This window comes from Hyalella azteca, unplaced genomic scaffold (genome assembly GCF_000764305.2).
Source record: "Hyalella azteca isolate HAZT.00-mixed unplaced genomic scaffold, Hazt_2.0.2 contig8429, whole genome shotgun sequence".
Lineage (NCBI taxonomy): Eukaryota > Metazoa > Arthropoda > Malacostraca > Amphipoda > Hyalellidae > Hyalella > Hyalella azteca.
In genome coordinates this window covers 34,159-46,622 of record NW_025938523.1, presented here as the reverse complement: position 1 = coordinate 46,622, position 12,464 = coordinate 34,159, and the positions used below count along the sequence as shown (strand labels likewise).

General features: G+C 36.2%; 1 protein-coding gene across 2 annotated transcripts; it reads left to right on the top strand.

Moving 5' to 3' along the window:
• The first annotated feature begins 1,708 nt into the window (after nucleotides 1–1,708).
• LOC108675832 (ras-like GTP-binding protein Rho1) lies at nucleotides 1,709–10,776 on the top strand. 2 transcript variants are annotated; one of them, XM_018163868.2, is made up of 5 exons: nucleotides 1,709–1,888; nucleotides 5,989–6,149; nucleotides 6,717–6,917; nucleotides 7,401–7,639; nucleotides 8,629–10,776. In XM_018163868.2, exons 2-4 carry the CDS (start codon nucleotides 5,994–5,996, stop codon nucleotides 7,620–7,622), a joined length of 579 nt encoding a protein of 192 aa, XP_018019357.1. In that variant the 5' UTR covers nucleotides 1,709–1,888; nucleotides 5,989–5,993; the 3' UTR covers nucleotides 7,623–7,639; nucleotides 8,629–10,776. The 2 variants fall into 2 exon arrangements, with proteins under 2 accessions (XP_018019357.1, XP_018019356.1); XM_018163867.2 differs by having other exon boundaries at nucleotides 1,711–1,953.
• The last annotated feature ends 1,688 nt before the right edge of the window (nucleotides 10,777–12,464 follow it).

The following is a 12,464-nucleotide window of genomic DNA, read 5'->3' as shown; positions in this document are numbered from 1 at the left end:
TTTTATGTACTCCAAAATTATTTTTGAAAATTCATTTACTGTTGCATGATTAATCACTATATATGTTTTATTTCAATCAAAATTTGAGAAGCTTGTTCGTGATTTGTGTTCAGAATAATTGTTCTGTAGTTAGACATTTCAACGTAAATTGTATGTCAATTTTCCGATGAAGAAAGGATGTTGTGTAAATTGCGCTACATCGCATATGAAATTAGACGTTTCGGCGATGTAAATACCAAATCGCACCGCTACGTTGTTACTCTTTCAATTTCAGTGCATGGAAGATATTTCATATTTCAGTCCGGTTAATCCCCACGGACAGCAAGCATGCACACAACACAAAGGCCCTCACGCGCCAGAAGCCATACAGAGACTATATGTGTGATCTGAAGCCAAGGCACGCGAGCTCCGCATTTACAACAATGTAGTTTTTGCAATCCTTGTTTCATCCTACGGAGGTGTGATTATGGTTATGGTTAATTTAATTATGGTTATCAAATTTAATGAGTGAATATGATTGAATTCACAACTGAATTGAATTATACATTGGAATCAATTGTTTAAATACGCCTGCAATATACTCGATGAATCGAAAAGCAATTAGACTTGACAGCAGATTAGTGGAACTAATTTGGCCGGAGTCTTCAAAACAGTCATGAGGAGCTGATAATTGTTCAGTAAGGGTAAATCAGGAACTTTGGCTATTTAGCTAAGCTCCTTAGACTTAAAATCGAACTGTAACTACTGACTTAACACATTTTTTTTGATCGCATTGCATCTCATAGACATAGAGAGCTAACAGAAATTCACATCCTCGACCCGTTATCGAATGGAACGGTAAAAGGGAACTTCTATTCCGTATCCACGCTTCATCGGTATTATTTAGCCGTAAAATTTTCTGCAAACAGAAATAATTGAATAAATGTTTATGTAGTTCCGTGTATTGATTCTAATCCCAAACTGCTGTATTTATGAGTTAGAATTGGAATTAGGTGCGTGCTGACCTCCGGTCACGATCTTTAAATCTGTCATTCACGCTGCATAGCTCCTTTACTAACGTCAAAAAATTTAAAGTTCAAGTTACACTCGGAAGGTAACAAAAAGTCCATTTAAAACGTATTCACAAGTCACAACAATCATAAATCGAACTAAACCTAATGTACCATTGAGTAACCCAGAACCCACAACAAAATCTGAACATACTAACTACTCTGGCGATTCTATTGCATTTAATGGTTAATTAAAATGATGGCGACTTTAGTTGAAAAGTGCTATTACTTAATAAAGAAAGATCAAATTAAATCCACATGCAGGTTAGTATTTAAATTAATGCTTTCAGACCTTGGACGCGTCTAACGCAATTCGATATAACATGAATGACATTATATCCTGAACTGTGAATCATGATCGTTGGTGACCTTTTAACAATTATTTTCAATTAGTAATGCGTTGCAGAATTCTCTTGTTTGTAGACTGGAAGTCTACTAACTTTGTTTAAATTGAATGTTATTATTCGTAAATTTGGCTGTGAGCGTTAAGTGTCATTTTATAACATCATATTTCAAATTTAGGTCCCGAAAGTCAAAATATTTCAAAGTCGCTTATTACTTTTGATTAGTGCTTAAATGATTTTCGCGACGTATATATAAAGAATTTTCGCCGTTCTAGTTAGGTTCGACTAATAAACGGGTTTATTTTATTATTCAAAGAATTACTGCACAGTCACATGCATGATTGTTATAGTTAAAAAAATAGATATTCCAAACAAAATTACATTTCAAATAGTAAACTAGGAATCAATTAATCTGTAATTATATAAAAATCTACACTTAAAATTTCCTGTATGGTGACGTCAGGCATTCCTATGCTATTACTGAGCTTCTTTAAGGTGGGGCAGGCAGAGTTGCAGCCATATTTGATTCGAATTTCTTTATATTACCTCCGATTGACAAGGTAATGAGAAGTCTGCGTTCTACACTGTAACGAATGAATATTTTATACTATTGATGGACTGTGAATGGATAATTTATTCTTACATATGTCACTTTATATATAGTTTTCAACTGTCGTCGTTTAGATGCAACGGCCTCTATCGGTTGTCGGTTATTCGTATCAAATGATTGCTGCAGTGCTGCACCATCAATATCGCGATGTGCAAGGAGTCCTGCAATTTCTGCAAACTTCAGAAAATAATTTGGCTGTTAAATTTATATTTTTGCCGTTAATTTATTGTGCCTTCTGTGATTATGTTAAGCACTTCTGATTTAGATGTAGTATGCGGTGTGCCCAGCCCCATAATGCCAACGATACGTATTCTTTTCACCATTAATATTCGTATTTTACTTTGTCATCCTTCGACTCTCATTTTTTAGACCTAAAAATGAACAGTTACCACTAATTACCTTGAAAATTAAAACCACTGAACATCAGTAGGCCTAAACATACTAAATCATGGAAATGAATTGCCATTTGCTTCAAAGGCTAGGCTAGGCTGGCTAGCTAGGTATATAGTAAATATACTATAGGTACCTATAGTACAGGCTACATATAGGCTACCTACCTATTGAGTACCTAATGACTAATTCAAGAGAAACAATTTCATTAAATTTTCACTGTTCCTTGTAACGGAAAATTCATTACTGAAAATTATTGCACTTTTTTTATTAAAAGAAAGGTAGAGTGTTCTAAGGCCAAAGCTGTGTTGTTCATTTTACATATACCTAGGCGTATAGCTATGTAGTATAAAAGGCTAACCGAAAGTTAGTGCATGATTGAATTCCGTCAGCCTGAGCCTGAGGCCAGAGGCAGCCTGGCACTAGGCAAGTTGGCAGGTGATGTAGCCTACCTAGGGTAAATGCGGTATATTCCGTCACATTTGGGATGCACCGAGAAATGAAAAACTATAAAAAAATAACCCTATGTGTTACTCAAGTTCTGTTTGCTTTATGTGACTCTCAAAACACCTCACTGTGCATCAGCAACGATGAAATGTCACAAAATGTTGCCATATTTATTTAAAAATTTAAAGCCTATAGAATCCAAACCTACCAAATCCCTATATTCCGTCACTGTGTGTGGCTATATTTGGCATGTGGTGAGGCGTATTCCGTCCACGCTTCAAATTCTACTGATACGTAATGCCGTCATCCACGTGTTCGAATTCTGTTCGCTGTGTGAGCTGTATTGGAATACAACACGGCTTTGAATTATAACACTAATGAATTTTAAACACTGCTTAATTACGCTTTTAATTAACAACTATTAAGCTTTTAATTAAGCAAATTGTAATTTTTGTACACAGCTTGGAACGATCTGTGTGTGTCCCAATTCAAGTTGTGACGGAATTAGTTTTCACGTGTCTCAATCCATTTCTCAACTTAATCATCTATTAATTTATTTACCACTTGAAATCAGCGAATACAAGTATACTTAAAGGATTCCTTATATATTCACAGATGTATTTAAAAGTCTCAAACCATAATATTCTTCCTATACAAACAGTTATTCACTATTTGGTAGAGCAAGGTCAACTGTCAAATTTGACACATTTTTTGATGATCTCACTGGGTAGCGTGCATTGTCTCTCTTTGGATCTCAATATTTTCCTGCTAGATGGCCAAGACCTAGTGTTTTGGCAGTAGTTTGATGTGCAAATGTATGACGTCACCATTTCAACCATCAATGAATGCATGGAACTGAAACAAAGCTTAATATAAAGGAAAAACTAGAGAGGTGACGGAATTACCCACGATGTCGGAATATACCGCGTTTACCCTATGAGGCTATGAACAAGTGCACATGCCACATAACTTATCCAAATGGGATGTCACTCAGAATTGAATATTAAACATTCACAAAAACTATCATTAATGGTGATTTTTAGAAATTTAAGTGGTTTTTCTTATTTTTTTTATGGATAAAAGCAAGGGTCATAACTCATAAAGCAGGTGAAATTGACTGATAGCATGGGTGTTTTTTTATATCATTCATAATGGTCATCTGCCCAATTTTCTTGAATGGTATCAAAAATAGGTGGTTCATCTTTTCTTCTAAAGAAATTAGGGAGAGGCCATTGGAATGAGTAAAATTTTCTACTTAGGCTGTGTAGCTTGTGCACATACTAGGCCAGAAAAAGCCCCCATTTCATCTTATAGTAAGGTACTAAGTAGGTTCTGTAAAAAAAATTTAGAGTTTATACCACTTCAACAACAATGCAAAATTTAATTTAAATCTGTATATGTGTGAAAAAATGTATATGGAATAAATAGAATAACAATAATTGTTATCTCAAAGTTAGATTGAAAAGTAGACATGTGCTCAACAGTTTCCTGTTAATGTTGCTCAAGAATGTAAACCAAGATTAGGCAATTCCAGTACCACAATTGAAAAGGTGTGCCAGGTGCATGGGATTTTATATAAAATTATTATCCATGCCTGCAGTGTACCAAATGTGTTGAGAGAAAGAATGTGCGAGGTGTCAAAAATAGTTAATACATGGATGCACTATTGCTCACAAATTATATGTGCATTGCACAGCTATCCACTACATGCATTGGTGACCTAACAAATGTTCAATGCCTGCAGCTGCCAACTGCAATGATGGCTGTGGTTTTGTGATGACTCTGTTGTATACATGGTTATTAGGGAATATACTTATGTTCAATGCTGGCAAATACTGCCTACTCTGTAACTTTCTGTGCTAATAGATCAGGTTGACAGTCCTGAAAGAACTGCACAGTCCAATGGCTTGAGAAAGCTCATTTTGCATGGAAAAATTTCCCAAAAAACATATATACATCTTAAGAGTGATTGCAGTGGCTCATAGCTGTCTTGTATTCCCATTAAAACAATGGGTTTACATGTGTGAAGACAAGCAAGTGCACAAATTGCAATCAAACAATGGGCAAAACTGTATTCCTGTGACAGTTTAAAAATCATTTTGATTGGTGATTAAACAAAATTTGCTTAATTAGATTCTAATCTACAAATTGGTTCAACTTGTTAGTTGATGCAAAACACAGCTTTGCATGTAATTTTTTGCATTTTTGTAGATACTTGTTGCCTCTTTGTAGAGTTCTGAAATTAGTAGAAAATACACAGGAAAATATTGTCAAATTAATATAAGTTTTGATACTGACTGTGGATGAAATAATTAACTTTTTTTCATGCACTTTATGAAAATGTGTGAATTGCAACAAAGCAAATAAACAAAAGATACTTTTCAATCAATAAGAAGGCATGGTTAAAAATAAGATTTCTCTGTTTTCAAACAAAAGTTCAGCTAATTTCCCTCATAATTGGAAATTTACTATTGTCAACTGGGATGACTTTGGCCACTCTTACAACAGAAACAAATGGCAGCAAAACAAAATAATAAATGTTGGCCAAAGTGACAGGGGTGACTTTGGCTATTTGTAATTTGTTTCGCTGCCATTTGTTTCTGTTGTAGGTGTGGCCAAAGTCAGCCCAGTTAACGGTAGCTTTTAGATTCCTTTTACAACATACTAATAATACTGCTATTGACAGCACACTTATTATTTCATCATCATTCATTGTACTCCTCACTTTTTTTTCAATGGAAGTTGTAGGCAGTATTTGAGATTATCAAGGTTCATGTATTTATATAAAAATTTTGTGTATTCATGTTATTTTTGTGATTTTGTATCGGAATATATTTTAACATTTCTGCCAGCTATAACCTTGCTGCAAACCCATTTGTTATTAGTGCTTCCATGATAGACATTAGTCTTAACTGGATGGAAACAGGAGTCATAAACTTTGATGTCAGGTTTGGTGTGCTAGGTATGAAATCAAGCAGTCATGTCAAACATTCAAGAAACTGACTAACACCTACTTTAAAATTGTTGTCCAATGGGCAGGCTGATTAGGGACTTGTCTAATTTTCCCATATCTAACATTGCATTGTTTTACTGTGCATAAAGTATTTGTCCAAATTGGCAATGGTAACAGTTTGAATTTTTTTTGCAGATTTGATGGCTGCCATTCGCAAAAAGCTTGTCATTGTGGGAGATGGTGCATGTGGCAAGACATGCTTGCTCATTGTCTTCTCCAAAGATCAGTTCCCTGAAGTATATGTCCCCACTGTGTTCGAGAACTATGTTGCTGACATCGAAGTTGATGGCAAACAGGTGAGGGTTTTGAACTCCTTGCAACTTGGCTATCTGCACCCAAACATCTGCCCCCAACCATCTGCCATGTACCTGCACATCCAGAAAGAGGCATTTGCTCAACTAATTACCAGGAGACCCAATACCTATTACTGGTTCAGAACCTTTTTTTGTTCTTGGTTTGCACAAGCTATGATGAATCTTTTGTTCTGGTCACTAGATGATTTAACTGAGGCCTGGGTTCCTCTGATAACCTGTAAGGTACCCATAAATATGTTCATCGAGATGCTTTACATAACGCTTGAGACTGAAAGTTCTAATCTGTAGATTGGGTTGAAAATCTATACCTACATTTTGTAATCTATTTGAAAAAATTTAGGCCTCATCAGAAAAATTATAGATATATTACTCCTTAGTCTTGCCAATTTGAAGCCATTGCAATTAATCCTGATCTTATCTTGTGCCAGTTCCATTTTTGTTTCCTATGCATTGATATCCATGCATTAGTATATATCCTCTACACTGATTACGGTAAGCTATTACCAGATATAATAGCTGAATATCCATTCAATCATTTGTTTCTATCAGGTGGAGTTAGCCTTGTGGGACACAGCTGGCCAGGAAGATTATGACAGACTGCGTCCTCTCTCCTACCCCGACACCGACGTCATTTTAATGTGCTTTTCAATAGATTCCCCTGACTCTCTTGAGAATATACCTGAAAAATGGACTCCAGAAGTGAAGCACTTCTGCCCCAATGTTCCTATTATCCTCGTAGGAAACAAAAAGGTTCGTTTGTAGTATTAGGGCTTTTGTTGCTGTATATCATTACTCTTGCATGGTTCTATAAACATTATTTCCTTAGGATGTGTTCAAGTTGCTTATTCGGGCCATTTGTATTTAATAATCTTCTTTATTTGAGTAGTATATGAAGAATGTGATTATTTTTAGCACATTTTCTCATTTATGAAAAAATGCACTATTGTTTTTGCTATGGCAAATCTTTTAAGAGCAATGATGGTTTAAATTTCTCAGTAGATAAGAATGACAATTAATAAGGTAGTGTCTAACCCCAAATTAGTACCACGTCCGAGTTTGGTATATTTATTTCCTATTAATACCTTACTCTTTTTGAGCAATGCTTCATTTGATTATAATATTAATATAGTAATATATTTTTAAAATGCCTTGATAAAGCTTTTCATACTAGAGTATTTAATCGTTTCTCATACAAAAGGAACTCATTGACCGTTTCCCTTGCCACACTTGTAGGATCTACGCAGCGACTCAAACACCATCAAAGAGTTGCAGAAGATGAAGCAGGAGCCTGTGAAGCCTGAGGAAGGTCGAGCAATGGCCGAAAAAATCAATGCCTTTGCTTACCTCGAGTGTTCAGCTAAGACCAAAGAAGGAGTGAGGGATGTCTTCGAGACCGCCACAAAAGCCGCCCTTGCTGTTAAGAAGAAGAAGAAGCCCAAGTGTGTCATTTTCTAGGTCTTCAATCAAAGAAGGTAAAAAGAATTGTTTAGTTTGAAATTTATTGCTGTAAACTTGAAGACCGTTTTGTCAATAAAGTTCATTTGATTACTCTAGAGCACCACCATGTAATGTTCTAGGTTGATCCCAGTCCTTACATTCGTGATATAAGTATTAAGATCACTTGATTGCTTAAATCGCTAATTTACCCGGAATTTAATGGCAAAAAAACATCCAAAAAGTTCACCATTTCTTATAAGAGAAAACGTTTCGGAGTGCAACTGCATCGTCAGTTCAAAACCTAGAACACAGGTACAAATAATTAGTAACCTAAAATTCACATTCAAACAATTCAGCTAAACTTCAGGACATTAGAACCAAAATCGAAAATCAAACGAATATAAATGAAATAAATAGGAGCTGAATAAACATTCGTTATAACATAGTTTTCATGATATATATATACATGGGTTTCTGTTGCACGTCTGTCGAGCGCTTTGATAACAATTTTATCCGTTTTAAGAATGGTGTTATTTCAGCAATACTTCAGAATAAGTTAGCAAATAGTTTTTCAGGTACTTTTACAATAGAATGATGTTTTGGTCATTTTAAAATAGTTTCGGAATAATTTGCTACTGTATTTTTCATTAAATTTAATTTTTCATCTAATTCAATTGGCTATTAATTTTTTTAGTGGGTCATCATTTCTATTCCTATAGATGAAAAACGTGATCTATCTCTCAATTACGTAACAAGGTTCAAGCTCAAATATGCTTTTCTCGCTGTTTTTAGAACATTTTCTCATTTATGGAAAAAAGGCGCTATTGTGCTTGCCATGTCCGTCCGTCTGTCTGTCCGTCCGTGACTTCACGTTTTCGTCGACGAGAAAATGAGATGAATGCGTTTTCGTCGACTGTCACTCACTGCAGTGAGTACTGAGTTATATTTTTTAAAGATCTTGTTATTCTTTATCTCAGCTTGTGATAAACTGGAATGACCTCACAGTAATTTCTCACCGACACAGGTATGCTAGAGACTCGTCTTCCAACACCTCGAGAAGACGATCAAGAGCAAAAATGACCTACAGTCTGGAAGATAATGCTACTATATAGACATATGCCTTCCACCTTTTTGCTACGAATGCTTGTACTAGCACGTTCGACTCGAAATATCTTATTTTAGTGATACTCTTTTGACACGAAGCGCGAGTTGTGTTGAGAAATCTATTGAGAGGTCGGTGGATCGCGTCATCGGTTATTTGTATGATTGTGTGGGTATTAGGTGCTTTCATTATTTTCGTCCAATACCCTAACTGTATACTACGCTCCCTCTTTACGTGATCTCTTGGGTTTCTTACTCTTCGATTCTGATCTCAAGACTCACTTCTAATGCTCTTGGTGCTCATTGCCTTATTTTTGGTCGCAAGGCTTGTCTCGATTCCTTGTATTTGATCATCTGAGGAGCAATCGAGGCTTCGCTGGCTTCCATTAGCAACCATTGCAGTGTTGTTCTCTAGTATGCTTCCTCTCCTGCAAATATGTTATTTTACTGCGCTTTTCTCCTAGTTCCAGACCCTTAGTCGACAAAAATTGTTTGAAAAATACCTATTTAATTTGATGTTTGAAGGGAGAACATTTAGTTATTGAATTACCTATGTTATGAAGGATCATAATGGATTGTTGTTTGGGATTTCATTGAAGGCATGGCGCTCAGTACAAGCGGTCATGTGGCTGCTTTGCCTGCGTCTCTGGTTGCTGCTCCAGAAGTTGACTCTTAACTTGCAGTTGCCTGCATTTGCACGAGGCTGTAACTTATTGTAATTTATGCTTTTGTTAACTAGAGCGATCCTAGTTATCGAATGTGTGAGAATACGGCATTATATCATTTTCCTATTGATGACTAAGTGACAGAAAAGTGAAACTTTTTACAATCGCTTTGATTCTGTCTTGACTTGATGTCCTCGGTTGATTTTTTGCAATGGTCCCGCAGAAGTTTTGTGTTGGTAGATTGTGAAATGACTGTATTGACTAACATTTTTCTGGGCGTATTTCAACGCTTAAAAATGGAAATTTGTCTCGCTGGTATAACTTGGCCTGCCTTTGAAGTTTTAACGCTAATATAACTTTAAGTTGTTGCCCCTCTTTCTGTCCGCTTGTTCCTAGGCTGACAATCTAGAATCGTTCTCAGCCAACGTTTTGTCCATATTTTTCGTGAGGCTTAATTTTCTCTGTGTCAGTGTTGAAGAGGCGGTCTGGCCCTGAACATTCGGAACGAATACATATAATTAAAAGGAAAATTAACATTTCAAATATCATTGAGTGTTACGGTGACACTAGCAATTTCAATGAGTCTTTGGTGCATTAATTTCGAAGGATATGTTACAACTTGAACATAGAAGCAAGAAAAATTCGTTGTCTGTGTTCAGAGACTTGCCGTTTTCTTTTATGTGTGCAGTCGTCGTCTTGGTAGGTTATTGCCCTGGCGTTTATCAAGCGTCATTTCGAATGTCGTTTCCCCTGCTATGTATTGTACAAGAAGAAAAGTTGTCCGTAAGAATTTATCTGCCATAAATGATTTCTTTCACAAAGAACAGAAGCGTGACACTCCAGGTGCTTGACGTCGATTAACGCAATCAACGATTTGAAGCGTCTTGATTTGTGCTAGTTGGCCCGGTTTAGTTAAAAACTATGACTCGCAGCTAAGGATTTATCTTTTGAGGTCAACATCGTGACTGTTCTATTGCATTTGTAAGTATTGCGAGTTTTATGGACATGATTTGTAACTATCAATGAATGTAGCAACTTCCAATTTCTGTCTAAAAGTAAGTGAATGGTGCTCTTGATCAGATCCAATTATTCACCGTACGGAGTACTGTTGCTACACATGTCACTTAGAGCTCGTTTGAGGAGACTGGGATGCAGTTGAACTCGATTATAAATCATGCGTGCCCTGTTAATCGTACATTACACTGCCTAATCATATTATTCTTACTTATTATAGTTACCCATACATTACTTTCGCTCACTTGCTTAGTTCTACAATTGGTTTAGAGAAAAATTTTAAATTGTGGTGTCAAAAACTATTGTAAAATATTGATGCCATAGTTGCTGCATTACAGAAGTGCTAAATTGTTCGGTTTATCCTTTTGTAATAAACATATATATGTATCATATATTTGTATTTCACTCTCGCGTAAGATTTGTTCCACATTTTGGCCGCGTATTTTCAAATTTTTTCGCGAATGATTATCAATTCGGTACAATAAATAGCTTAGGTCAGCGTACGTTGAAGGCTAAAGGGATTTGTTGTTATTTTATTCACAAAATGCTGTAATTTCAACTTGCATCACTCTAATATAAATTAAATGTGTAAACGATATCTGTAGATACGGATTTTTTTTGGAGCTTCATAGCGATCATCTTTCACAACAATGTGACATTATCAGCATCAAAGATAGGTTTTATAAGACCGCTGACTTCGAAAATATGTAGGCTTGGCATTTCGGTTAAAACACGAAAATGCAGCGATGAACAGAGACAAATGCACGTAGAAATCAAATGTTTTCACGGTACTGTGGCCACTTGCTCAGCTACGTATCTGAAGAGGTGATGGCGATGAATCTTCCCTTCAAAGCAATTTGACCCCACAACTGAGGTTCTACGTAAGATACGATGAACTCGGTGGCCAAACGACAACAATGATAATTAAAGGCTTTTCACAAAGACTCTTTCGTTAAACATCTGTGTCTCGAGTAGAAATGGTATTTGATTGGTCACTATATATACAAATTTCTGCAACCTTGTTGTGATATCATCGCTAAACTTGGGATAACAAGAACGCGTTTCTCAATTTTTATCTACGGAGAAGCTTTCAGTGCTGCTTGATGCTCGCAAGCAACCGTGCTCTCCTTCATTGACGGTTTTGAGAGAAATCGTGATCTGTGACTCTGATGGCAGATGCGGTAGTATTCCTTTCGATACTTGAAAGTTGAAACGAGTCATTAGACTCTCAAATTGTTTGCTGAAAATATTGACTCAAGAAGAATAGGGACCAGCGAAATAAGTGACGAAAGTAAAGAATACTACAAAAAAATTTATATGAAGAAATAAAGTGATGGAGCATATTCACTTAATGCTGGAGACTGGTGCCATTTACGCTGGATGTTGAGCCACTCTCTTCGGAAAAGATTTCAATGTATAGTGAAGAGTATAAGTTTTGTAAGCGAAGTCTCGGGTAATACTAATAAGTTGCAGATGCCGAAAACGCTGAAGCGGCGAACGAATGGTCAACGGAATGCCGCGACTGAACGAATTCCGCAAATTAAGTAAGGGGTAAAGTAACAGTTTTGATTATCCCATGTTGAAAATTAGGCACTGCAACTACGCATATCTCCTCTCTGAGGCTCAACGCTTATATCTCAAAAATTATTTAGCCCACAGATGGTGCGGAGTGATGAAATAAAGAGAATCCCGTTTTAGGCATTTTTCATTTATTAATTGGAATAATTTTTTGTAGAACGTAGAGAGGAGATATGTGTAGTTTCATTGCTTAATTTGTCAACACAGGATAATCCAAACCGTTACTTTACTCCTTGCTAAATTCGCGGAATTCGTTCAGCCGCAACATTCCATTGATCATTCGTTCGCCACTCCAGCGACTTCAGCTTCATCGCCCATCGGCGGAGAAAGTCAGTTGCGTTCGTTGTGTAAGCACGTGTGCCATTTTGCGCTCTCTGATTGATTTACTGATAAAAGTTCTCTTAGAGTTAATTTTTGAAGGATTTTCTAGACCAAAGTCATTAAGTAAGTAGTAACACGACTGGCTTTCTCCCACAAGGGTTTGTCAGTCATTCGTTTTTTT